General features: G+C 38.9%; 1 protein-coding gene across 7 annotated transcripts; it reads right to left on the bottom strand.

Annotated features, from left to right (window-relative positions):
* Nucleotides 1-96: 96 nt before the first annotated feature.
* Nucleotides 97-27,749, bottom strand: ZFAND6 (zinc finger AN1-type containing 6). Of its 7 annotated transcripts, XM_087829106.1 has the most exons (8): nucleotides 16,535-17,715; nucleotides 11,643-11,760; nucleotides 7,346-7,418; nucleotides 6,164-6,334; nucleotides 4,783-4,951; nucleotides 3,826-3,926; nucleotides 3,127-3,240; nucleotides 97-1,017 (listed from the first exon to the last, which is right to left on the bottom strand). In XM_087829106.1, exons 4-8 carry the CDS (start codon nucleotides 6,315-6,317, stop codon nucleotides 869-871), a joined length of 687 nt encoding a protein of 228 aa, XP_087685232.1. In that variant the 5' UTR covers nucleotides 6,318-6,334; nucleotides 7,346-7,418; nucleotides 11,643-11,760; nucleotides 16,535-17,715; the 3' UTR covers nucleotides 97-868. The 7 variants fall into 7 exon arrangements, with proteins under 7 accessions (XP_087685232.1, XP_087685231.1, XP_016071162.1 ...); XM_087829105.1 differs by lacking the exons at nucleotides 7,346-7,418; nucleotides 11,643-11,760 and adding an exon at nucleotides 21,962-22,072 and having other exon boundaries at nucleotides 16,535-16,694; XM_016215676.2 differs by lacking the exon at nucleotides 7,346-7,418.
* Nucleotides 27,750-27,784: the final 35 nt, after the last annotated feature.

Here is a 27,784-nt window from a genome sequence, read left to right on the forward strand (position 1 = left end):
TATTCTTACAAAATCAGTGGCGTAGAGAACTTCAGGACAAGGGGACAAAACAAACGACCAGAAGAGTAATAGAGAGAAGGCAGGACGCGGGAATGCTACGGTTTTTCCTTTTTATTTAATCAAAGACGGGTGGATAAACATAAATACAGCACAATTACTTCAGATCATTCTTCATATTGTGTACACACAGACGGATGAACATCATCTGAAAGAAACCTGCAGTCAGCAATGAAGCGTATACAGCTTTTCCTTCCCTCGCTCAAAAAAAATTTAAAAACACACAAACTTAGAATCTCATCAGCACACTCTCTCCCATGACAAATGATTCAGACATAAATAGTGGGTGCAAAGAAACTATATGCTAACATATGTATAACCTTTGTTAATGAAAAAACAGAAGCAGCTGTAATGATTAAGATACATTCAGTTACCGATAACTAGCTGTGCCCTAGAGGGCATTACCAAAAGAGAAATCGTGCTGCAGAGAAAAGCTATATATACATACACAATGAGAAAATAAACCGCAAGATTAACGCATGCATGTTTAATACTGGAAAAAAATCACAGCCCTCCAAAATTTCTCCAAGTTTGTTATAAAAGCCCTCTGCACTCAACTAAAATTAAAATGATCTTAAAAGGATAATACTTGTGAAGTTTACTTAAATCTTCTCAGCCCAGAAACTGCAATGGAAATAAATGTTCAGAGTCATTTTCAAAACAAAAACAAAAATCTATTCTTCTGATGACATGCATGATTAAAAGGTCTATGCAAGATACAATGCTCTACATTCCCAATGACTAGGAAAAAAAACCTCAAGTCAATTTTTAGTTTGCAGATGGTCAAAGGATTTTGTATTCCAGCAGGAGCTCAAATCTTCTGGATCTTTTCGCCGACAACTACTGGATTTTCTTTTCTGATTTTCTCAGCAGCATCGGCTTTGTAATTGTAAGAGCAATTGTGTACATCTGAGTAACGGTGTACACCACAGTAAACATTTCCACACCGGCATTCAAACCCTGAAAGTGGATTAATACACACACCTGAGTTGGATGCAAGATCGAAATATTAAGTTCCTTAGCATAATTAATGTTACACAGATCATGTATTTAGGGCTACAATCTAAACCATAATTCTAAACAAGCAGTTTCACGACCCAAGACCATTCTCAAAATTCACTTGCTGACGGCTTCCTATCTTTAGCAGGCATGCACTAGCATGTCACCACCACTTCTCTGAGCTCCTTTCCTTGTATGTGACATGGCCACAATTACTTCCCATCAAAAGCAGATTGCTAAATTGAAAATGTAAAACATTTCTGGGACCCAAACTCTACAATGTGAAAATAGGCACACTGTCAGAAGGCAATCTTAAAATTTAACTAAGAAAGAAGAAATGACCCTGTGACAGAACTGTTAACAAGTAACAGCATCCGCACCAGCTTTCCTTGGCTAACTTCCAATGGAAGAGAACTGCACCTCGGATGAGTGATTAGAAGAATCATGGGGTCTAGAGTTAGGCTGCCTAAGCATGAATCTACTTACTGACATAGGCAAATTACTTAGCCTCTCTGTGCTTCAGTTTCTGTCCCTGTAATTTTGGAATAATAAGTTACTGTAAGGATTACATGAGGAATGTATTAAGTGCTTAACACATAGTAAACACACAACAAACGCTACTTAGTCCATAGTTGAAGTAAAAAGAGAGATATTAGGACGGTGGACAGTCTACACAAAACTGGTCCTGCTCCTCAATGAGGATTTTATGCTGGGAAAGAATTATTGGAAATGGAACACAGGAATCAGTATTTTAAACACTGACAATTGATGTAAACTTCTGTTACCACATTTTTTAAGTTTAAAAATATATTCTGTAACTTTATAATGAATGAATGAAAAACGAAGCCAACAATAACCCCAGACTGATAGACTGGAAAAGAGAGAATTAGTAAGTCTCAGCCATCCAGTCACAAAATTTGAGAGTTTCTGAGATTTAGAAAGACTATATTTGATACTAAATATGTAAATCTTCAAATGTCTTATCTGTTCATGTTTGGATGGGCCAATCTTAAGCATCTTTGATATCATACTGAAATCTCCTTTCCTCTTTACCTCCAACCTATTCCCTAGCCAGAGAAACTTCCCTAAAACATCAGTTTGCTCAAAATCTTATCTACTTCTCTTCTCAGCTCATACTGAATTCAGCGCAATGCCTGGCACATAGCAGACAATAAATGGTCACTAGTGTACCTTGAACTGCTCCCCCAAATTCACCACAGTTCACAGTATTAGCCTCATCTCTGCTTGTCTGATCCTCACATACTCTGTGCCACAGCAACCTTCCCCATTCCTGGTCCCTGAAATGCCCTATTCTTTCCCTTCTCTGAGTTTTCCTTCAAGCTATTCTTTCTGGCTGAAATGCCTATTTCCATCAGTTATAGTCCTATTCAACTTTCAAGACCCAGCTAAAACATTTTGCCTTCGTGATACTTTCCTCAGTGGGCCTCTACTCCTCTTCTTTTATATAAATTGATCACTCCCATCCCTGAATTACCAAATCAATCTATTGGACTACACTTACTGTGCTTTCTTTGTTAAATACCCAAGCAGTATCTCAAACACTTTTTTCTACCTCTCTTAGCAACAATGCCACCTGACAACTCTGTTGCAGTAGTCAACATGTATCGATTACTTATTGTGTGGCAGCACCAGCATGGGGTAATCCCCTTGGTAAGTATTAACTCACTGAATCCTCACAACAACCTATGATGAGCCCTTTATACAAAGTACTTCACAGCTCGCCAGGTACTAAATATTCTCTCACACACAGTTTCTGGGTCCTTGAAGGCAGGAGCCACATCTTTGCCGTTTCACAGCACCTGGCACACTGACCTAACTTGTCTCACTCTCAAAACTCAGCTGAAATGATTTCTTAAAATAAAACTATTGATTTCACTTTTAGGTACATAATTATATCTACTTTTTATTTATTTAAGAAAATGCAGAAGCTGAAGCATAATCCAGTATTAACTCTCACGGAATTAGCAACAATCTTACTTGAAGCCAGTGATAGTAAACCAGGCGTTACTTTGAAATCTTACGTTTGAACCATGAGATCTGGGCCCTTACCAGTAAGTCCCACTTTCTTCCTGCACATGAAACAGCGGTTCTTTTTCTGTTTTGGTTTTTCAAGAGACTTGCTTTGCTCTTCAGATGGCTGCTGTGCCGTATCTGATACTGAAGCTGACAAAAATTGGAAGGCGGTAAAATTTAATTATTCAATGATATTTGGGTGGTGGTTGTCCCCCACCCCAAACCCACTGACCTGCTAATCAGAGGGTAACTGAGGAATTTATTTATGAAAAGATGCTCACACTAAGTTACAAAGAGTTTATATAAACACAACCCTTTCTGTTAAATGTAGGTATGTATGTAACATATGTACACACATGCAGAATATATATTAATATGTTCACAGTGACTCCAGAAAGTGTTGTATCTTCTAACTTTTGTAATAATTATGTACTTGACCAATAAAAGGCACCCAGACACATACTTAAATACTACTTAGGCATCCTAAGGACGTGTGTAAGAAAATGGCCTTATGCAAACTTTTAAACATTGCTGGGGTCAGAACTATGTAGATTTCTCAGGAAAAAAGGGGGGGGGGGAGTGAAACCAAGATTCAGCGGGATACTAAGTATATTTAAAATTTTCAGAATGTTGCACATAAAACCTTTAAAAAGTATATGCACTTAGCTTAGTTCCCAACCTGTAATACTGGAATGTTAAATAAATGACAAAGTATATGCTGGTTCATGTGCAAACCTTGCAGGTCTTCTGTTTCAGGTATTGCTTTGTCCGCAGATGTACTGTCCACTTGGGAAGATGCTACAGATTCTGATAAAAGTGACTGATTTGATACAGGACTAGAAAAGCAAAAATATTTAGATTTTCAAACATCATCTCTATGCATGAATAGTAGCTAAAAGGACATAATAAGGATGAGGTTCAACATATCTAAGCAGATCATTAAGACAAGAATTAGCACAAAATTACTCTTTATAACTTACACATAACCATAGAGGTTTGAAACTAGAGACTAATTTGGACCAGATGTTTATTGCTTTGGAAATAAAAGCAATAGTGTGTGTCCTTTGTGTGTGAATTCACAGGCATGATAAAGACATGCGTAAGAAGCCCTAGTTGTACATGATACATTAGCAAAACAGAACTGAACATCTCCTGTCCTGAATGGAAAAAAGGAACCATGGAGTAGAAACTTAGTATTTGTTTCCTAACAGTAGAATAAAAATGAAACAAATATTCTGTATTTTTGGCTTCTAAATGATGTCACCTCAAAGTTAAAAAACAAATATACACACTACCATACAAATAAGTACGAGTGCCACATCATGATATGAAACAAACAGGACCTGGGACAAGACTGTTTCTGAATATGAAATACTACTACTTGCAATATAAGACTACAGTTGGAAGGACTTAGCCTCAAAGCACTCCGGGGTGTGGGTGTGTCAGAATATACTAGAAGGAGGAATAAAGGAAAAGCTATCTGAATAGGAAACCCCATTTCAACATTAAAAAAAAAAAAAAAAAAAAAGGCTTTTCTAACTAGTCATTAATAATAATGAGACAGAATTTTAGGCCTGTTGGCCCTGAAGTGACTTTACATAGTTTTCCTTAGTAGGACTGACCAACCAAACAAGGAATATATTCTTTACTTCTCCTTAGCTGTCCCACCCCCATTCAGAGACCACATCCTACCTTGGCTGCATAGATGAAGATGTAGAGTCTAACGTGGACGGAGCTTCAGGGACACTGCCGTCTGTGCACTGAACTGGTAAAGAGTCAGACAGACTACTGACAGAAGTCGCTGCAATGGTACCACATTTCATATTAGTGATTCTGCACTCTGGACAGTCCAACACCTTATCTAAAAAAATCAAGATCAGTTTTCCACAAAATATAGTATATGAACTTTGTTTTACTATGTAATATGCTCAATTCAATACTTTTAAGGTTTTTCAATACTATAGTTTTCCAATGACAATAATACTGATTTTTAACTATGAAGGAAGCTACACACAAACCATATGTATTAGTAAACTAAACTCCTATTTCTCAGGACTGAATATCACTAGACCCTTTAACTCACAAACATCTTCCAAGTTCCAGTGCAGAAATGAGATACTTACGGTAAAAGATAAGTTCACAGTGAGGCAAACCTAGTTTCAGAACTGAAACCTGTGCTCAGCATATTAGGTCACATTATTTCTCCTTCTCTTCAGAAGGCAGAAATGGAGACGATAATTTAATTTCAAAAACAGTGATTTATACTGGTTTCATCTCAGCCTTAGGAAAAATTGGAGAAGTTTTGAATAAATGGTTCTAGCTTTTGGCTTGAATATGAAGCACTGGCAAAAAAGACTCCATATAAAATGTTAAATGAGCTAAGCATCAGCCTACACGTTCATTAAGCACTGAAACCCACACACTCAGGCACTAACCTACACGAGGACTAGCCCAGGTGAGGACTAGTACTACCTTACTTTTGCAAAGCTTATACTATGAACCCTCATGATCCTTCTTACACAACTGCTGATACAAAAACCCACCTCACTTCCAGGAGAACCCTTTGACTCAAAATGGCACACAGAGAACTCAAGTGCCTGGGGTTGGACACTTGCACTGAGTTGCACTGCTACAATGCTCCTTCCTAGTGGGGTCAGAGTTTCTCTAAAGTCAGCTGTGGCCATCTATCTCCCACTCTTTCCTTGTACAACTGTCTTGACTTCAGACGTCCTCCAAGATCAAAGAACTAAGGCCCTCTTGTAGTCCTCACTCCCTGACCTTACTTTCCAAGATAGCCGGTATACTTGAAGTCTGCTCCTATTTTGATAAGACCATAGAGTTCTGTAGCACAGCAGGTAAGACTATGGAATGGATTTGTGGTAGTTATTTTCAATGGGTAAGGATACTCTTATTCCTGTTTCCCTACCATTGATAACTATAATATGTAATGAGACATTTTACTGATATGAATGTAGTAAAATAAGTGCAATGTGAGAGCAGAAAAGGGTACGGGGTACACTGCACAAGCCAGGTGTATCTCAATTCTGAATACTGCAGGTTTTAGCAGACTTACCAGGTGGGCTTATTCTGTCATTACTGCTATTCTGCCGTTGAAGGTGTTCTTTGTAGCACACCGAACACATGCCATTTGTACGAGGGTTTCCATAAAATCCGCAGCCAGTGGAGCACAGCATAGGCACTTGGCTGTGATTAGTTTCCTGAGCCATGTTCCTCTGTTGCACACCTGAAATTTACAAAGAATTAGCAAAAAATTCACATACCACAGTCATACATTATCCAAATCTAGTTTATATGATAAAGAAAAACCCACATATACTCCCCTCTAAACCCCTCTATATAGGGAAAGAAAAAATTAAAATGAAAAGGATACAAACTAAACTTTCATCACTAACCCACTCTATATAAGCAGGTCTGTGCCAGCTCAGGGAGTACACAGAGCTACTGGAGAAGGCTTCTCTTCAGGACATTCCACACCATCAGGTGCTAAGGAAAACCCTTTATGTCTAATTCAGCTTGGACTGCTAATAATAGGGAATATACATTGTAAACTCTGCTATGTTATACTGCACATTTAAACTTTGGTCCAAGGTCACGTTTTAACTTGTATAATTTCTTCTGTTTAAAAAGCATTTAACATAGTATCAGTATTGGTAAAGATGTGGAGAAATGGGCAGAATGTTGCTGAAATGAGAAACTGGTTCAATGTTTCTGGAAAGCAATTTGGCCATTCACCGTAAAAGCCTTTATTATAAAAGGCTGCCCTTTGACCCCTCATGCTCCCACAGGAGTCTGCACTAGAACAACTAGGGTATAATCAGGAAAAAATAAAAACAGGCACAATGTGAAATGTATATACAATATGTTGCCAATTGGGATAAAAAGGGCATCTATTAATCATCAAAAAAGATAAGAAAGGACATGTCAAGGATGGCAAAGCGAATGGTGACTCTTTTTCTGATCTGTACCTTTTGTGTACTTATAAAATCCTCCTAAATGAAGACACTACTTGCCTAAATGGAACAAAAATTTTTAAAAGTATTTAAAAATTAAAAACTATCAGGACAGAGGACTGTTTGGGAACCACATGAAGGCAATAATCAACTGGAGCAGATGCAAAAATCCTATGTGCTATTTCTCTCATAAAGCAAGTAGATCTTTGCCATGAATAACATGACAGGAGGTAGTAACAGTCTGTTATTTAAGAAACTCCCAAATAAAATGAAGGTATATGTACATTTAAGATGAGTCTACGTTCACAGATCTTGAAAAATGAGAGGGCCATGTTTTGCCACTGAAGTTTCCTTGACCTGATAAGCAATGAGGGAAACCATTCATATTACCATATAACCATTAACACACTTTCCCACATCTAAACTATCAGAACAGATTGCTGCGCGGGGATCTGATGCAGATTTCAGAACCAAGAGCCATAAGGCATTTGAATGATTACAAAACAAAGCAGCCAGCCTATCATGCGCCTTTAAAAAGAAATGTTTTAGCCTGGCCAGTGTGGCTCAGTGGTTGAGCATCAACCTATGAACCAAGAGGTCACCAGTTTGATTCCCAGTCAGGGCACATGCCCAGGTTCCAGGCTCAAGCCCCAGTACGGGGTGTGCAGGAGGCAGCAGATCGATGGTTCTCTCTCATCACTGATGTTTCTCTCTCTACCTTTCTTTCTCTGAAATCAATAAAAAATAAAAAATAATGTCGTAAAAATGTTGAGACTATCTAGACGTTTACCCTAAGAATACAATTTGGGATTCTGACACCTTTCTTACTCCATGATGATAGCAAGTCATTTCAGGATCCAATCTTTGCTGAACCTAAAAAATATATCTGCTACTTTAGGTCCCTCCCTCGCCTACAGTTCTGTAAATATACGTATCAGATTAAAAAAAAAAATGATGATGAGACAGAAAAGCTACTCACAAACATTTTCTGATTTGGGGGCCCATGTTCCTGAGGGATAGTGTGTTTGTCTGGTTTGGGTTCCAGGGTCACTGCTCAAGGTCATGAACACAGCTAGTAACTGGGACTCAGTACAGGCAGTCTGGCTCTGAAGTCCACACTGTACCAGTGGTTGTCCAAGTGTGCGCCACAAACACCAGGGAGGTCAAACTGTTTTCATGCTAACAAGCAGTTATTTGCCTTTTTCAAAGTGGTAACATGTTACAAAAGCAATAGTGAATGAAATACCTGGAGCCTGAACAAGGAGCCAAATCCTGACAGTGGCACCTAAGTATACTACTACAGTGGGATTCTTCATCAGCACACGCTCACAGAAAGTTAATTTCATTAAATCTCGACCCCGAACTCACATGTCTTGCTAGCATTCTGTGCGACAGACTGGGCAGCACGCATAAGCATGCCTGCTGCACACAGAGGTGTGATGACAGTCTGAAGGGAAGGCACGTGTGCAACTGTTCAAGTTGTGTGCTGACCGAGGCACCTTTTTCACGGGACATGTCTTTTATTTGAAAGAAGACTGATAAACTCTTGTTATTCAGACGAGTATATGGCAGACACCTTCTCAAAAATGAACAAAGTGAGCCTGTCACCTGAAGAAAAACAACTATAATAGTACTTACGGCCGAGTAAAACACTTAAGTGAAAACAATCTTGACAAGTACCTCCAAGTTTTAGAGTTTCTGCTAAGATCATTGGTGATATTAATGACATGTGAGCAACTGGTAACCACATCAACGTTTGGAAGATCAGAGTAAGTCAGGAAATCATTATTTTCTAAGCAATCAATGTATAATGGTTCAAAATTACTTATGAACAAAAGATCTATTCAAAGTGAAAGATAGACCAATGGATTTTAAAGTAACAGAACAAAAGTTTTTATAGAGCTTCAGATTCTACATTGCATGTATACCTTTAGGAAACCACACATTGTTTAGTGTAACAACCAAAGAACCACCTCTATTATCTGAAAAGGTTGTTGAAATACTCCTTGCTTTCCCAGATGCTGTATGTGACACTGGTGCTTCTCTGTAGCACTGTTACACACTGAACATAGAGGCAATTAGGAGAATTTGGCTGTTTGTCATTAAGCCAGGCCCTGAAGAGATTGGCAGAAATGGGCAACAAACCCCTTTTCTCACTAAGCCATTTTGGGGGGGGAAAGGAATGGTTCTTTTTCACAAAAAATTTTAAATATTCTGTAATTTTTCTCAGCTTTAATTTATAATATGATAAATATCACTAAATAGAACCCACATAAATGAAAGCTATGTAGGGCACCCAGTAATTTTAGAGAACATAAAGGTTCTGAAATGAAAACTTTGGAGAACCCACTGCTGTGGCATCATGCATTCTCAAGGCAGCCAGGACCACCTCAAAGGGGCAAAGTGATTCTCTGGGGTAAAGGAGCACATGAAAAAAACGCTTATTCTTTATGTATAAAACACGGCTATACATATAATACATAAATAGGTATATAGCTATAAAATTAAAATTTTTCAGAGGTGGGAGTCCAATTAGGAACAAACTGTTTGAAAAGGCTTCTGAGGAGTGCAAGAAAGAAAAGAAACAACTGTCTAAACCACCAGCTATTCTATGCTGCCTATTACTGGCATTAAAATGATGTAAGATAAGAATTAAAGGAACTTTCCCCGCGGGTACTTTCGTACATGGCTGGCAATCCCACATCTCCAGAAAAAATATTCTAATTCTATGAAAACTCAAGTAAATAGTCACAGATTAAAAGTACAATATGACCACCAAGCCGTTACATGTCACATTACCCACTTTTGAACAGTAAGATTTAAACTGAAAAACTGGTAACACTGGCAATTTCCCAAAGGCTAACTGCCCTGCACCGCAGCAAATTAACAATGATTTTCAAAGTCAAGAGCTTTCTTATAAAAAACTACTGTCCTGTGAGGTAAAAGCACAGAGGACTTCACAGCTTAAAAAGGAAAGGGGGGGGGGATATCAACTTTATTTATTCATCTTTAGGCCTCAAAATGAACCTTTCTATAAAGATTCAGAAGACGACCAAAACCACAGAAGGGCATCTTAGTCTATGGGAACGTGGGGGGGGGGGGCAGCTGTGGGGAGACTGCAAGTCTTGCCTCCTTGCTACTCACTGCACCTTTTCAGCAGGTAAAACAACATGCAGGGCCCATTAGTCCAGCACTCAGGAGGAAAAGAGAGGAGGGAAGGGAATGAAAAGACAGAATAGTTCCTTAGCTGCTGCACTGTGGGATTATAAAGCCACAAATCCAAGGAGGTCAAAGATGAGATTACTGGACATAACAAAACATTGATTAGCATGGTATAATTTTTTTTAAGTCTATGACTTGCAGAGAATTTAGAAAACTTGCTTTCTGACTCTTAATAACATTCACAATCAAAACCACAACCCATTACCTGTCCTATTCTCTCAGATAGTACTTAAGAGTTATTCACAGCTTACTACGGGTCAAGAACAGTTTCATGTACATTATCTCATTTAACTGTATCCAGAATCCTCTGATGCTGGTGCTACTGATATCCCTTTAAAAAATGAGGAAACCAATATTCAAAGAGACTTACTAACCTGCCCAAGGTCACATATGTAGTAAGCAGCTAGGTCTTTGTCTAAAAAATGAAGATTATGACTTTCAAAGCCCATCCCGTAACTTTGTGAACATCCATCAATTCTTATTCTTTTTATTTAAAGACAATTAAAAATTTCATTCATTTATTATTCAACCTTAAGATATTATGCAGCTTTAATTAGCTTAACTAAGCTCTTGAGAAAATTTGTTTTTCCTTTAAGTTTTTTTACCTAAGAGTCTCATTATCATAAAAATTCAAGATCACGTATTTTAAGGCTGCAAAGGAAATTCAATACCAATTTCTAAAAGGGGAATGTCACATAAAAATTCCAGATTTCCAGTTTCTCTTGAAAAATAGGAAGACCTGACAACAGTGGACTCGTCTTCTCAGACTTAAAACCCCTCCTAGAGCCTGTGCTCTCCAATTCAAGGCCACTTCCACTTTCAGCGACTGACTCACCTTATACGCATCCGTTTACAATTCCTAGGTTATCACCTTTTCAATCTGGGGTCTTTACTACTCACTTCGGGAGAAGAAAAAATTCACATAACATGTTGAGTTAAATAAGAATGGACACCGAACTTTGAACTCGTGTAGCAGGCACAAGGTGGTAAGGCCAGCTTTCCCCTCACCTCCCGTCTTTCCTAACCACTCAGGATTGGCTGATCTCACAACTGCATCAAGTGGATACCCCAGAGAAGGACCAAGTGGAACTTGGGAACACCCTGCTTCAACTTTTTGATCATAAGGGATCAAAGGAGGGATGCTCGTCCCAGCACAGGTGTTGAGACTAGTGTTTTTTGGTAGCACAATGACATCCCATGTTACGAGCATCTGGTCTACCAGCTATCACATGGGCGATACACACGTTCTGGGGGGTGAGAAACTTTGCAGGGGTGACCAAAAAATCCAGGGAAGTTCATAAAGCAAACAGATCAGAAAGCATGACTTGCTATAAAATGCTTGGGACAAATGCTACTCACGCTGATAGACACATAAGGACCTGGGTTAGGTTCCTATGGTACTGAGGATGCTTTGTAGTTGTCTCTGTACAGCAGTCCCCAGGTCCCTAGGTCAGGCTCTTTCCTGCTGTTGCTTGGGCTGGAAGACAAAAAGGCATGAGGAGTCTGGCTAACATGAAAGTAACACCTTTGGGATACTACCTATTCTTTCCAGCAAATGATTAACTCATCACTTCCAACATACTAGGTTATATAGAGAGACCCCTAAAGTTAAATATAAACCTCACTGTCCCATTATTGCTCTAAGGAAAGTTTTCACTCAAAAACGGGTCACTGTGTTGGTTGCAGCTGAAAAAGACAGGTTTTTAAAGAAACTCTGAGTGGTATTTCCATCTGCAATGGCCCTCATTTGCTGCCTTCTGCCCACCAATGTTTATATCGGGGGTCGGCAAGCTTTTCTGAAAACGGCCACAGTACGTATTTTAGGCTTCATGGGCCGCACAGTCTCTGCTGCAACCACCTGACTGCTGTGGCCGTGCAAAGGCAGCTACAGACAATAATGAATAAAGGAGCATGGTTGCCGTGGTCCAAAGCCATACTTACGACCACTAAAATCGGAATTTCACAGGACTTTCACCACACAAAATTTCACTCTTTTGATCTCCCCCGCAAAAGAACATTCCCAGCTCATGGGCTGAACGAAAAGTAGGTGAGAAGCCAAAAATGTGCCAACCTCTGGACTGACTAAAGAAATGCCTTTTATGTGAGCTGTGGGGCGGCTGGGTAGACATGGGATTCAAGCACAGTACCATTAACTGTGGGGTTCTGCACTCCAAAGCTGAGTGTAAATTTTAAGTGTTATTTGCTCTTGCTAAGTCTCATCTGCCTTAGTTAAGTGTATGTTCATCACCTAACAAGGGGAAAGGACGAAGAAAGGCAGGGTGCACCCAAATCTGTATCCCCAGGTACGGCTTATGTGGACAGCTGTAGCTATGACGAGAAAAATGACAGTACTGCTCTTGGTACAATCCCACCTCTATGTAGCAAACTGTTTTTTATTCAGCAAGACTAAATAAATCCACAGTATCTTAAAAATTACACAATCAGCCCTGGCAGGTGTGACTCAGTGGTTACAGTACTGGCCTGCACACAAAAGGGTCATGGGTTCGATTTCCGGGTCAAGGGCATGTACCTAGGCTGCAGGTTCGATCCCCGGACCCAACTGGGGTGCGTGTGGGAGGCAACCAATCCATGTATCTCTCTGACATCAATGTCTCTGTCTCTCTCTCTCCCCCTTCCTTCCCTCCCTCTCTCCTACTCTCTCTAAAAAAATATCCCCCGGTGAGGACTAAAAAAATTTTTTTAAATATTATACAATCATTCAATAACTGAACCTGGAAGATATCTACATTCCAAAATCTGACAGTTTGTGTCTGTCTGGTATGTTTTCCTTCCTCACCTATCTCAATTTCATTTACTATTAAATTACACTCACATAGCCTGTCTTCCCTCTCCTGAAACATGACCTCTGTACTGGGCAGGGATTTTGTCCATTCTGTTCACTAATGCTTAAAATAATGCTGGGTACATGGCAGGCCTTCAGTATTTGCTGAAAGCATGGAGGAAATGGCCCTGCCCCTTTGCCAGCACACAACCAATAGTAGTGAAGTACTTGTCCAAAGGCAAATAACTGGATCGGGATCAAAGAAAATAAAATTGCTGTTTGAGAAACTGAATTTGCTTGGGTTTGCCAGCAGGGGCCGCTACATACAGTTATGTACTTGTGCACTGAACAAGCTTTTCCAATTCAGTCAACTCAGAGGGGTTCATTTAGCAATCTGCCGAACTCAGCATGCCGAATAGTAATTTTACGAGTAAAATTAAGTTGGTCAATTTTAAGTTCTCAAATTGACCTAGGTTCCATATATCACGTGCCTTAAGAATTAGTCACAGTTATTATCAGCACAAGGCAGCATAAAATCATTTTTTGCAAAAGGGGGGAAAAACAATCAAATTATCCCATTGGTTTCCATATTTCTGGACTTTCATTCACTTTTCTTCTCAAAAAGACTAGCATAAAATAGTATCTGATATGCAAGATCCATACACAAAACCCTTTTTATTCCCTCCTCTTTGACCCTAAACATTGTATTATCATTCAACCATGCAAACTTTGTGTTGTGCTCCAGCCCCAACCCTTTAAGGAGTCTCCTCTCCTTAAGGCAGATCTCCAACTGACTTCCAATAGTTGTAGATGACTATCCCTCCAAGATTTCTTCTGTTTAATATGGTTACCCTCTCAATTTCAATGTCTTCTGTTCCTTTGAAATTTTTTTTATACAGCACTTTTTATACCAATAACTGGCTTTACTATTTATTATTTAACAATATTTATATCATGCTTTATGTGCTAAGCACTGTTCTAAGAACTTTATAAATATCAACTCCTTTAATCCTTACAACAATCCTATGAAATGGGTATTATGACCATCCTCATTTTACAGAAGAGAAATCAGAGGGTAAGAGAATTTCTCAAGGTCACACAGCTATTCAGTGATGGAGCTGAGCGTCAACCTAAGCAGTCTGGACGCTGCCCATGCCCTAAACCAGTCATTCCCAAGGCGTATCTGTGGACCCTGGATATCCCTGTGGTCCTTCCAGAGGTCCAGGAGCTCAAAACCATTTTCATACAAACAAGAGCTTGCTGTTTGTCCTTCCAGGTGCTGACTGGCAGTGTAAAAGCAGGGAGGGCCCAACAGCTGGAGCCTTGGCACAGATCAAGGCAGCAGCACCCAACTGTGTGAGTCAGTCACTGCAGTCCTCATTGCCACACTCAGCAAAAAAAGCCACCACCACTTAGGAATATTCTTAATAAAACAGCAACATAAACTGAAGTCCACCTCAGACAGATCTGGGCACACAGCTCCTAGTCAGTATCCCATTTCAGGGGGAGGCCAGCTAAGGAAACATGCTCCACAAATTCAGAGGAAAAGGACAGCTACTTATAACAAGCAACATCGTCCTTCTACATGAACTATGAATAAGGGACGAATAATATGGTCTGTAAGGAGAGAACATAAACGAGGAAAACCATAAATACAGACAGCAGTTACTTCACTTCTTCAGGGCTGTATTCCCAGTACTGTAGATATGGGCTGGTCAACTTCTGCTTTAAAGGGCCCAACATTACATAATTTAGGCTCTGTGTGCCATATAGTGTCAGAAATGTTCAACTCCACCTTGGGTATAAGAAAGAAGCCACAGACTTTATGTAAATGAATGGGCACAGCTGCACTCCAATAAAACTTTTATTTACAGAAAGAGGTGTCCAAAAGGATGTGGCCAGTGGGCCACAGCTTGCCAATCCCCGTTCTAGATCAATGCCAGGCACATAGGAGGTATACACTGGATGAATAAATGATTTCAAAACTATTTTAGTTAAAATGTTATCAGGAAAGAAATAGCAAAACTATACGGCTGTGGTCAGTTTTACTTCCTTCTGCCATAGCTCTTTGTCCAGGGTGCCTTAATGTACTTATCGTGGTGCCTACTGCTCTACTCAGTGCTAGAAAAGTTCATGATACACGGTTCTGCTCTCAAGAATCAGAATAAGGACAAGGAATGTGTGATTTTCACGTATCTGCACAGATATCACATCTAATTCCCAAATTATAAATAATCATTATGAGCCACTAAACAAGGAGATTATAATATTTCTCTTTTAGAGCTAGTGAAAGATTGGGAACTAGATAAACCCTGGAGACTTCACACTGCTGTGTATCTGCTGACCAAACCGGAAAGGGAAAAACTGGGCAAACTGACATCTAGAGGTCCCTATTTTTGAACCAAACTGCACATCTCCTTCATTTCTGCCACGTACCTCGAACTACTTTCGTAAGAATATCCAGAGCCAGTGTATATTGCTCCTATGCTTTCTAAAAAGACTTCTCATTCCTGATTCTAAAGACAGTTTTGATTTTTCTTCAGCCAACACATTTGTCATGTAAGAAAAAGCAAATTCGCCTCAATCAAATAACATTCCTTCCAGTCCACGCCTCCCTAAATAATTACTAAGATTTTATAAATCTTTATCTATGTGCTCATCACTCTGGTCACTGCAACATCTTATATTTTAATCATCTCATCTGTGCAACCATGCATTCCTCCAGGATGCATTCCTCCAGGGGGGAAAACATTCCATTAAGAGTCTCACTCCTAAATCTATAAAGAAAAAAACAAAACAGGAAAAGTCAAAAAACATTACCCCCCCTCACACACACTGATTCTTAAGGTGATAACTTTTATTAAGAAAAAAAGGATATTTTTTCTTCTTCAATGGGTATTTATATTGTCAAAGCACTTTAAGAAACCCAAGTTGGCAAGTTTAAAAGATTCCCAACTACATTTAGGGCACAAGAGCTCCTTTATTTTGAGGTGCATGTTCTCCGGTTAAACAGAGCTATTTTTAAAATTATTAATTATAACTTAAATGACTCCCAAGAGCCATTCTATATTAATACCTAATATCATATTCTGAAAAATGTTTTATGGCTATTTGGTCAAAATATTAATTTTAAAAGGCTGAAATCAACTGCGAAAGAAACAGCAATCTAATGAATTATCATCTTTTGTCTCACAGTAAGATTAGTAATGTGGATTCCACTGCTTAACATAATTCTGCAAAAGAGATACAATAACTAATGATATTTAGATATTCTAAATAATACTTCATAAATGAAAATCTACCACCCACTCCACCCTCAGTATCCTACCCACCAAAAAATAACATAAATAAATAAAAATACCCTAAGAAATGCCTCTCACGCTGACTTCGGTACCTTTGAGCCCTTGAGATTTGGAAACGTGAAGTTACTATGCCCAGTTACAGAGGTTACAGGCTTAGGTCTACTCACACAGTTGAGGTGACGAGCAAAGAGCTGTCCTGTATCTGGAGACAGACATTAGCTTCCTGCCTTCCCTATCCTCATAAGCAGCTACTTAAAGTTTGAGTTTTATGCAAGAAAACATTTTAAAGCCTTCAGTGTTTTCCTGCAGCAGACTTCAGATTCATTCCTGTAACACATTTAACATGAGACAGAGTTGAGACAGTTAAAATTGAATATGTGCATTTAAATTGTCTAAAATTTTAAGGAGTGCTTTCAAAGAAGGGCTGTTGAGTTACAAGGAAGAAATAAAATAATTTCATTTGGTATTTGACACCAATGTATAATAATAGGTAACTTTTAACATATAGGTTTTTCTTCACCTGGCCACAAGCTAGGTGAGCAAGGATTACTTTTTATAATCATTTCTATGCAAAGTAAGCCAACTAGGTATTTTTCTATTTTTCTAATTCATGCTAATTTATTTAGCATAAACAGCTAACAAACAACTAAAGAATAACTTTTACAGTCAATGGAGTGACTTCAGTGTCCCAAGAATACTCCTCGGGACCCTCCCAACTGGGGAGGATGGGACAGGAGGAGGAGCCCCATTTCCGACATTTACTCCAAAGGTTTACAGCACATTCCCCCAGATTCAAAGTTCTACAGCATCATTACTGCTCCAGGTTAATCAAGTGTTAGAGGGCTTGTCTGAAAAACAAAACAATCAAAATACCCTAGAATACCTAGATAACTACTTTCCCCGACACGTGCAATACTGGCCTCAACTTCTACAGTGAGTTTTAGGGAAAACTTCAGGATTTCACAGTCAGCTTACTATTTATATTAGCAACATGGCTTAAAAACACCATGAGAAATAGCATCTAAACACTAGAATTTCACAAATTTTTAAAGCATTATTTAATGCTGAAATATTTATTGCACCTTTTCTGTGCACTCAAAGATAACGGTTTCAGGGCTCATTCGAAATAACTCAAATACTTCCTTATAATCTACTTATAGTGTACATATAAATGATTTCAGAAATAATTAATTCAAGGCCCTTGCTGGCCAGATCAGTTGGTTGGAGCATCGTCCTGATATGCCAAGGTTGTGGGTCGATTTCGGTCAGGGTACGTTCAAGAAACAAGCAATGAACACATAAATAAGTGGAACAACAAATCTCCCCCCCCACACCTCAAATAAAAAAAAAATAAATAAAAAAAAAAATAATTCAAGACCTCATAAAAGTTGTAACTTCATAGAATAATTTTCACACAAGTTAAAGTGTTCGTCCAAGAGTCTGAGCTTCAGGGGAACTTATTATAAGCTTATTTTCACTGCTGGTTTAAGTGAGCCTACTGTAGTACAACACAGTGACTAAAAAATAAATTGTACCAATCTTGGGCTGTAAAACAGAAGCATACTTTCTGTATAATAATAAATAACAGTTAATGAGCGATTCTGGCAAAATTACCAAAGAATGTTAAAGTCTTTGTGGATCCAAGTTTCATGAGAAACAGTTTATACTGAGTCTCAAAGTATCTCCCCACAAATTACTTAGTACCAAAGGAAAAACAGTAACTTTTAAGTGGAAGAACCTGCAGAGACCACATTAATCAAAAGATCAGAATGAATGTCACTGAAAACAGGACAAGAGGACATGTGCCTCCTGATGTGACCCACCGAGAAGCACACATCACTAATACAGCACTTCTGCCCAAACTCCATTTCCTAAATATGATCACAAAGACCTACCCGAAAAACCCAAATTGAGGAAGATTCTATAAATAAATGTCTTGTCATTCTTCCAAAATGTCAATGTCATAAAAGACAAAGAAAAGCTAAAAAAAAAAATTTCCTCCTAAAACATTTATCGACTTTTACAAAGAAGTCATATAGGAAAACACACTGCAAAACAGTCAAGTCCCCTTATTACATAGAACAAAGAGACCTTACAACTAGTAAGCCACTGCTTCCAGGTTCTTTTAAGTTTTACCAACTTATTTGTCCATTAAAATTTTTTCTTCTGTTATTAGAAAAAATATCACTTTTTCTACATTCTAAAAAAATAAAATAAAGCTATCACCATTCTTATCTTGCCTGAATGTTACATCATTTACAGTGCTTTCTGCCTGGCTGGCATGGCTCAGCGGTTGACCATAGACCTAGGATCCAAGAGATTGAGGTTCAATCCCCAATTGGGGCACATGCCCCTGGCTGCAGGCTCCTTGATCCCCAGTTGGGGCCATGCAGGAGGCAGCTGATCAATGACTCATCACTGATGTTTCTACTTCTCTCTCCCTCTCCCTTCCATTGTCTGAAATTAATAAAGATATATTAATAATAATAATAAAGTGTTTCCTTCTCCCTCTAGAAAGCTGGTTCCTACCCTCTGAATAAAATTTAGGTACTACATGGGAGAACTCGATACCCCTGGCGATCAACCAGAGACCAGCATAGTAGAGGCACAGCAGAGAAATGATTAAAGACAATCATTTATCAAAGTTCCAGTGTTCCCAGAGTACTAGAAGAGGAGGTAAACCTTTACCTTGGGTGCCCATTAAAATGTTATCTACAGCCAAACTGGAAATGACTTTCACTAAAATTGTTATATTTACAGTTATCTTCATCTCTACCTGGCAGCAAGAAAATTAATCTGTTAAGAAGAAAATTAAATACATTTTCTCAAATGCAGAACGAACGGAGTATTCATGACATAAATATTTAAGCACCCACACAAATTTTTAAATATTTAAGTGAAACTCAATCATTGTATTCATGCATAAAGTATTTGTCTGCATAAAGTCTGACACATCTAGCAAATGACTAGCAAATGCCTAGAAGATGTATTTCCTAAGAATTTTTTCACTGATTAAAAGTGGACAGTGTTAAGTTTTTCTTTTCTATTCCAGATAAGAAAACCAGTGTCTGGAAAATCAAACTTTTCAGGTATGAGAAACAAAATAGATATTTAAAACAAAACAAAAGAAAACAAAAACTTTCTCCTGAAACAGACTCAATAACCAACATACCAACCTTAGCTCTCAAAGTTGGATACACTAAGTTATGAGTAAACTGAAATAAAAATTTACAGGTAATAAGTTAAATTATTTAAATTTGAAAATGAGCTAGAGAAATTCAAGATTACACATGCTCAACTACTGGTCGCATCAATGAATTAGAGCTTAACCCATGACTTATCATCGCCTCCCATTTATAAATTATATTGGTATTTTTAATTGTCTTCATTTTTGCATTAAAACAACTTTTTAAGTTTATTCTGGAACAACAGTTAACAAGTTCAGTTACAGACTATTCCATTTCATAGACTAGCTGGCAAAAGTCCATGTAATCAGCACTTATTGCCAAACAAAGAATGCTCTTAAGACCAACAGAAACAACATACCCGGGACCACCCCGTGTATCTTACCTTTAGCTGAAAACCTGTGAAATACTAGGAAGGTGCCGATATACCATTTTAAATCCTAGATCTGTATATACATATTCAGTATCTATACTGCACTTAAAAAATTCAGAAATGCACAAAGAGTGACAAAGGCTATTCATATCTGCTTAGAGACAGGTAAAATAATGTTAACTGGCGCTGTTCCAGCCCCTCTCTAAGATATGTTATTGGAACAAAATATTTCTCCTGGTAAGTGCTTACCAGAAGCATGTGCTCAGGAAAGCTGGACTGAACCACAATGCCAGTGTAAAATACTCATGGACAGCAATATATGTAATAAGTAAAATACCCAACAAGGATATAACTGGCTCACTTAAGTGGGTGAAAATTTTCCAAATTTCCTTCAGATGATTTCAATATCCAGAAAAATGGATTTAGATCCATCTACATATTGGAAAATAGAATTTAAGATAGGCTATTAGTTTAGAAAACTAATCAATAGTCTGAGGGCTACATAGGCAAGCTTCAACAGAACATTTCAGGGCTACCATTAAAGAAATTTTAAAGCCCATCCTGCTGGTGGCAATATAAACTTGCAGACCCTTTCTGAAATGCAATTTGTCCAATGAAGTGCTCATATCCTTTGATCTAGGTAAGCCCACTCCAGGGGATTTTTCCAAAGCAAATAAATCATTTATAAAAATAAAGAGGAAAAGATTTTAAAATTTACACACAGAAGTCTGTTCAATGCAATGCCATTTTTAATGGTGAAAAATTAGGAACAAGCTAAATATAAAACAGGCAAAAGCCTAGGTGAAGTAAGGTCCCACTAACAAAAGCATTATACAGCAACAGAAATTAAAACAAGGTGAACATTAGACGATCTAGTGAAGTTAAAAAACCCCCCAAACTGTACTTCTGTACAATTCTGAGAAAAATACAAGAACATGGTACAGACAGTGAAGAGGAAATTATAAGGCCACCACACAACACTCTCATGGGTATGTGGCGACTCTTCTTAATTTTATTACTGTAACTATTATTATTATTATTGCTGCATTATTTAAGCAATAGATAGAGCAGAAAAGCATTAATTTAAAGCCCTTTGCGTGATCTGGAAGCAGCCGCACAGCAAATACAAGTATTACCCTGGCTGAAATGCTTAGCTATTGTTTGGGCTGATTATTGAAATGAACTTTTATACCTTAACGACTATGAGATCAAAGGACAACAATATAAAGAAAATGGTCTCTAAAGAAAACTTCTGGTGCTGAAACAATACAATTATTTCAAAAGTAAGAAATGTCAACAGAATCCTAGATACTTTTGAAAAAAGTTTTGGTAGCCTAGCTATAGGTCTTACAAATATGTATCTATTCATTTCCTGTTTCAAAAGGGTGTTAATTACTTATCTTCACCTTTGAAATAAAGTTTGAATGACGGAGAAAGCAGTTTTACCTTGTTCTATATAAAATAAATCAATGATCTTCTTAAAAAGAAAGCTAAAATTACGAGCATATTTAAAATGCCAACATATTTCTAAATTTAAAATATACTGAAGTTAAAAAGGGGGGCTGTGCAGGGGAAAAAAATGAAACAACTGGCATTTCAGTTCTTTAAAAAACAACAAGAAGCAAACAAATTTAAGCCTACCACATTTATCTGTCTTTCAGGAACTTAACATCTTAAGTTTAAGGAAAATGACATATCAAATCGACCTCAAGGTGTCATTTATAAAAACTGACAAATGACTGCTCGAACATCCAGCCCAAGAGCTAAGCCTGTTACTTGAGATGATTTTGAGTCAAACATTTTAAAAAATGACACTCACATTCTGAACTAAAAATAATGATAAAAGAAAGTCAAGTTTGATTCTCTGAACACCTATTTCCTGTCCAAACAGCCCTTTTGTTCTGCTTCCCTGCTTATTTTAATGTTCAGTTTGCATCAGAAAACAGCAATGATGACAAAACCTGGCGGACACAGAAGCATAAAGGATAAAAAGTGTAAAATTAAGGATCATTAAAAGATTAGAACAAAAATCCTACCAACAAAACCTCCACAATTTTCTGTTTGCTTCACCTCAGATTAACTTCACTTGAAGCTGTACCCAAAGCAACCAAACCTGAACATCAAGCTCCACCTTCTCCAATTCTAGTGGCCGAAAGCGCAAAATCTCCTCCTTGTTAGTGAAACTGGTCATTGTGATTGGAGAAGGCTAATATCCATTATTTTAAAGAACTTTTCCTTGCTAGCAGGTTAGGTTAAACACACTAAAACCCCCTGGCTAAGCTGGTTTCTTAAAGAAACAGTATGTAATCTTTCAGTTTTCCCATTCTATGCTATTTGCTTGCTCTTTTGTCTGTGTAAAAATAAACTAACAGCAATGAAAACCTCACAGGCGAAGCTTTCGTTTGCAGGTCAGTGTCCAACTGCTTAAAACACAATGCTTTTAACCAAAATCGTTTGATATTTTTTCAGAGCCATGAAGGTGAAATTATTCTTCATAAAGACAGACTCCTTTTTCAAGAGCGTTCACAAAATTTCAGAACGGCAACAGAAAATCCTAGGCAACACTTTGCGAAGAGGAACAAGACAATATCTTCTCTAAGATTTCAAGAGAAGACTGCAACTTAAGTGAAAATAAATAGCACTAAAATACCGAATGCAAAGCATGAATTTCTAAGCTATCAAATTCATCATGTTCTCAGTATAACATTTTCAGTGACATCAAAACTTGATATTTCTACTTAAAAATGAAGAAAAATGAGATGGAAATGTTATTTCTCTATTAACATATTTTCAGGTCTGACAATGGTTTTGCCCAGGTTAATACTTATGCACACCAAGATAAAAAGAAAAGGCAATTTGTTCTTATGATATGTTCAGTAAAAAGCTTAGGATGGCTTAATTCTTTTCTTTTTTTATTGTTTTTTAAAATAAGGATGGACACCATTTTGCACCCTACTTATTATTTTAAGGTGGCAATGGGCACCTCAAGATGAAGCCGAAGGATATACTCCCCTTAAAATACTAAATTATATTAAATTATATTTTTACTACAGTTTCTAAAGAGAGTATATGGGCACTGTGGTTTTCAAGTAAAAAAGATCTGTCACTTTAAACATTTACTATATGTATATTTAATCAGAACTGCTTGTTTTAGTAGGGTGGTCCATAAAACATTACTCCAACATTAACCATTATCTGATTGAGTAACACTTACCTTGTTCGGTAAAGTTGAAATTTCACCTCTACCAAAAAATTTGACTCATGTATGAAAACAAATTCAAAATTAAAGCAAACCAGAGAGGCTCTTCTTAAAATATACTTTCATTAAGTTTATATAGTTTTCAATTTTAGTTTACAGTTTTCTAAGTTCAAATTCTTGCAAGCCTTTTTTTCTCAAATGCATGTATTAGAACACAAAGCCTACAAGCTTGTCTTGAATACCAAGAGAATTCTTTGTAAGAAAGTAAAAATTCACATAATGCAACTAGACATGAATGTGGAGCAATATCCTGCAGAAGCCCAAACAGCTGCATAATCTATTACGCCTTTTAAGTGGACAAACTGAAAGAGCCAATTCACAGAGATCTAGTCCCAAGATCCTTTGCAAGGATTCACTGAGTCAAGTTCAGGTTTCCTTCCCGCTGTGTGGACACTCTTGCAAAGGAACGCAGGAGGCAGAAGAGCTATAGGAGCCAACAACAGATACAACACAGAATTTGAGTTACAGGATGAACACTGAGAGAACAGGTCTTAGATGGCTCAAATTTTACAGCGTTACAGAAAAAGAGATGGCAAACATTTAAAGTTTAAAATCTGGCAAGCATAAAATTAGTAGTTTGTGAAGGGAACCAAATAAACCTTGGCTCTGAAACAATATTTCACTTCAAAATTAATTATTTATATACAACAGGCACAGATCACAAACACTAATATAACACCAAGACTAGTCTCAATCTATGACCAAAAGAAAAGAGATGGATTTAGCTATTCCAGATGGCTCAAAAATCTCCAGGATCTCTTTGAAAGAAGCTCAAGGTGATAAATATCATCTTAAGGTGGCTCACAGGTTAAAATTAAAGGTATTGTATTCTACTTCTAAATCAGTGGCAGAAGAAAAAAATAAAAATAAAACAGCGGTATCAGGACTAAGATTATTTAACAACAATATTGCTTCATAGGAACACAGCGTCTGCAAAGCTCCAAGACTCCCTGACTAAATGTGACAATACCACGTTCTGAACATCAAGTATTCAAAGGACTTACTGTATATTCTTTGTGGGAGCTCAGAGATTTCCCAAACCTATCAACTAAAAACAATTTAGAAGAGAAAAAGCTGTTGAACAACTTGGTCTCATTTCACTTTAGATTAAAAAGGCCTTATATAAAGAATCAATACCTAGACTATTAGTAATAACTTTTGGTACCAAGGGAGCAAAATGAAAACTTCCTTAGAATTTTCCAGGACTTAAAATAACTCAAACTATTCTTCCTAAAACAGACGTGAGTCCTTGGCATCATCCCTGGGCACTATAGGTGGTTTACACAGATGAAAGGACCACCTTGACATGAGCAAAACACAGCTAGGGTCACTAAGGATAAAGTCTGAAAACAACCAACTAGTGGAGAAAACAAATAATTTTTATAAGTATTTCACTGACAAATACATATTGCCCTCAAAAGTGAGGTATGTGTTGGAGTTTACAATTCCTGGTGTGCATCTCCTAACTCATTAAGGGAAAAACCCCCACAAGGTGAGTATGAGAGGAGGAGGGTGGTAATTGCTCATTCAGCAAAACAGGTAACAAAGCAAAAACCTAGCTGCAAGAAGAGATGTCGTTCCAGGAGACAGTATACCACTTTAAGTCTAGAGGGTCAACACCAAATGTAAATTAAAAAGGAACAGGGATCACAATATTGAGACCAAAGTATCGTAAGGGAAAAAGCATTCATAATCCTCAAGTATTAAGATTTAATAGTCATACATTTTCATGTGCCAAATAACATAACAAAGTTAACTGCTAGACATAGAAAAAGGACAGGAAACAGAATGGCATACTTTAAGTTCCCTTCTCTCTCTTTCCCGGCCTGAGGCATACCTCGTTTTATTGCGCTCTACTCTATTACTTCACAGACGTTGCGTTTTGTTTTTTTTTCTTTCTTTTTTTAAACTGAAGGCTTGACCCTCTACCAGCACAAAAGATTTTGACTCGCTTTATTGCGATTCTTGCTTTATTATGGTGGTCTGGAACTGGACTCACAACATCTCCGAGGTATGCCTATAATTTGCCAGATTACACAAGGGGGGAGGGGAACACAGAAAGAGTGATTTGTCACATACAATCCTTTTTTCTACTGTATTTACTTTTTAAAAACTGATTTTTAGAGAAGGAGGGAGAGAGAAAAAACATCGGTGTGAGAGAGACACACAGATTGTGACCCGACTGGGGATCAAACCCCCAACCCTTTGGTGTATGAGTTGACGCTACAACCAACTGAGCCACAGCAGCCAGGGCTCTATTTACTTTTACATTGAAAAAGGAGATCACAAATAGTGCCAGCCTCCTTACAATGTGATTTCAAAGGAAAAGATTCAGCATACACAGCTGAACAAGGAACCCTGGTTTCTCCTGCAAATGTTCAAAAACTATGAACTAATCATTATGGCTATAAATTTTCCATTGAAACATAAAAGAGAATCCTAAGGTTTTTCAGATGTTGTTAAGTCATTTTATTTCTAGTATTTCAATATATTTTACTCCTGACTACCTAAAACTTTCTCATGCAATCTACACTATGTACTATAGAGATGCTCTTGCACCACGAGTCAAGAAACAGTGTTCACAGAGCACAGTTGTTGCTAGCAAAACAAAATCAAAAACATAATCTAAATGCCCATGAGTGATGGAAGATCAATACAATAGTATACAGCAATGAAATGGACTACCATTACATTATTTTTATAAAGCTCCAAAGAAAAGCAAACTAAAAAATACTTACTAATATATGCGATGAAAGTTGTTTTTTTTAATAAAGGCAAGGGAATGATAAACACAAACTAGACAGGCAGATTGCCTGAGTAAGGAGAGGCAGGACTGATAAGAAACATAAACGTAAACAGATGCAAGTTTTGGCAATGTTCCAGTTCTTGGTTTGGGGAGGAGTCATGGATTTTTATTACGTTTTACCTCTTTATACTGAATTGTGTTCCACATTCTTCTGTGGTATTAAATACGTTATTTTATTTTATTTAAAGCCCTCACCAGAGGAAACATTTTTACTGATTTTAAAGAGAAGGGGGGGAGAGAGAGAAACACCCATCTGCTGCCTCACATACACACCCCCACCAGGGATGGGACCCAAAACCTGGGGAATGGAACCCCAGATCCCTCAGTGCACTTGATCAGGCAGCAACCGAGCCACCCCTCCCCCCACCCCCCCCACCGCCCCCCCGCCAGAGCGAAATATAATTTTGAATATTTTTTCGGCTTCATGGACGGTATATCTGACATGCAGTAAACTGCACATATTTAAAGGGCAAGATGTGATCAGTTTTGACACCAGGAAATTATCTGCACAATGAAGACAATAGTCCACTAACCCCTAGATTTCATCCTGTATCTTTGTAATCCCTGCTCCTCTCTTAAGTATATTTTTATTTTGTTTAATTTATGCAACAGGTTTTATTAAATAGTATCTACTGCATTCCTAGAACTATTATCCTTTTAAAATATATATATATTGTTTAAGTCAGCCAACACGAAACAGTATTGGAAAAAAAAGAGTTAAAAGACAACCTGTTTACTTTAAATGGGAATATTTGGGTAGAAAAACTTTTCCCCTTGAAAGCCCTGGACTGTGAGTAACTCGGCAAGTGTCCTAAAAACTGGTAACATGATCATTACATAACTAACCTTAACATTCAAAGTTTAGGGTACTTTAGGGTGGCTGTCACTTTGCGAGGTACATACACGTAGTCGCCCTGTTGTACCCCCGAGACTAACACCGCACGCCAACTACATTTTGCGGTGTTTTCAGCCGGTCTGCGGTTCTTCACGTTTGAACACCCCCGAGCCCGCCGGGAGGGTTCAGCGCGGCCTCGCGGAGCATGCTCGCCGCGACCCGCTCCCACCGCCGGCGGCGCGCAGACGCGCGAGCGCAGGTGGCGCCGGCACCTTCGCCGCTCCCGTCGGGCAGCAGCTTCCCGCTCGCGAGACGGGGCCGCCGCGGCGTCTTCGACCGTGCGGCCTCCCCACGACGGGCCGAAACAAAAGTCAAAGCCTCTTCCAACACGAAATAAAAGTTAAAAACCTCTTCCAACACGGTCTTCCGCTCCGGTCTCGCAGCCTCAGGCGCAAACCAGGAAACCGCTCCGTCCCGGGCGAGAAACGCAGGCGCCCGGGGCCCCGGGAGCGGGACGGACGCCGGCCCCTTCCCGCCCGCAGGTGGAAAGGTCCCGGAAGGGCCGACGGGAGCTCGGGACGGGCGCGCCGGGACCCCCGCCCGCCAACTGCCCGGAACGCGGCCGCCGGGAGCCCGCCGGGCGCCCCCTCCCCACCCCGCCCCGGGACCCTCGGCCTCCGCCCGGCCCTCAGCGGACGCCGGGCCCCGCCGCCACCTGCCGCCCTCGGTCCGCTTCCGGCCGGGCCGCGCCTCGCCTCACGGAGGGGGAGGGGCGGGGGGACCGGCGCCGCCGGGCAGCTCCTCACCTCGTCTCACCTGGCGGCGGCCCCTCCGCCGGACGCGCTGCCCGCCGCCGGTCGCCGCGGGTGAACGAGGACAGGTGAGGCCGACGAACCCGCTCGCTCTGGACCCCTCGCCGCCGCCACCGTCGGCCTCTCGTCCGCTGTTTAGTAAACTTT

This window comes from Miniopterus natalensis, chromosome 22 (assembly GCF_054644295.1).
Source record: "Miniopterus natalensis isolate mMinNat1 chromosome 22, mMinNat1.hap1, whole genome shotgun sequence".
NCBI lineage: Eukaryota > Metazoa > Chordata > Mammalia > Chiroptera > Miniopteridae > Miniopterus > Miniopterus natalensis.

Coding starts and splice junctions, on each gene's coding strand:
- ZFAND6 (XM_087829105.1), bottom strand. CDS start 16,583: ATGTCTGTCTCCAGATACAGGACAGCTCTTTGCTCGTCACCTCAACTG. Junction 3,927..4,782: donor TCTTCATCTATGCAGCCAAG/GTAGGATGTGGT, acceptor TTGCTTTTCTAG/TCCTGTATCAAATCAGTCAC. Junction 3,241..3,825: donor TGAAACAGAAGACCTGCAAG/GTTTGCACATGA, acceptor AATTTTTGTCAG/CTTCAGTATCAGATACGGCA.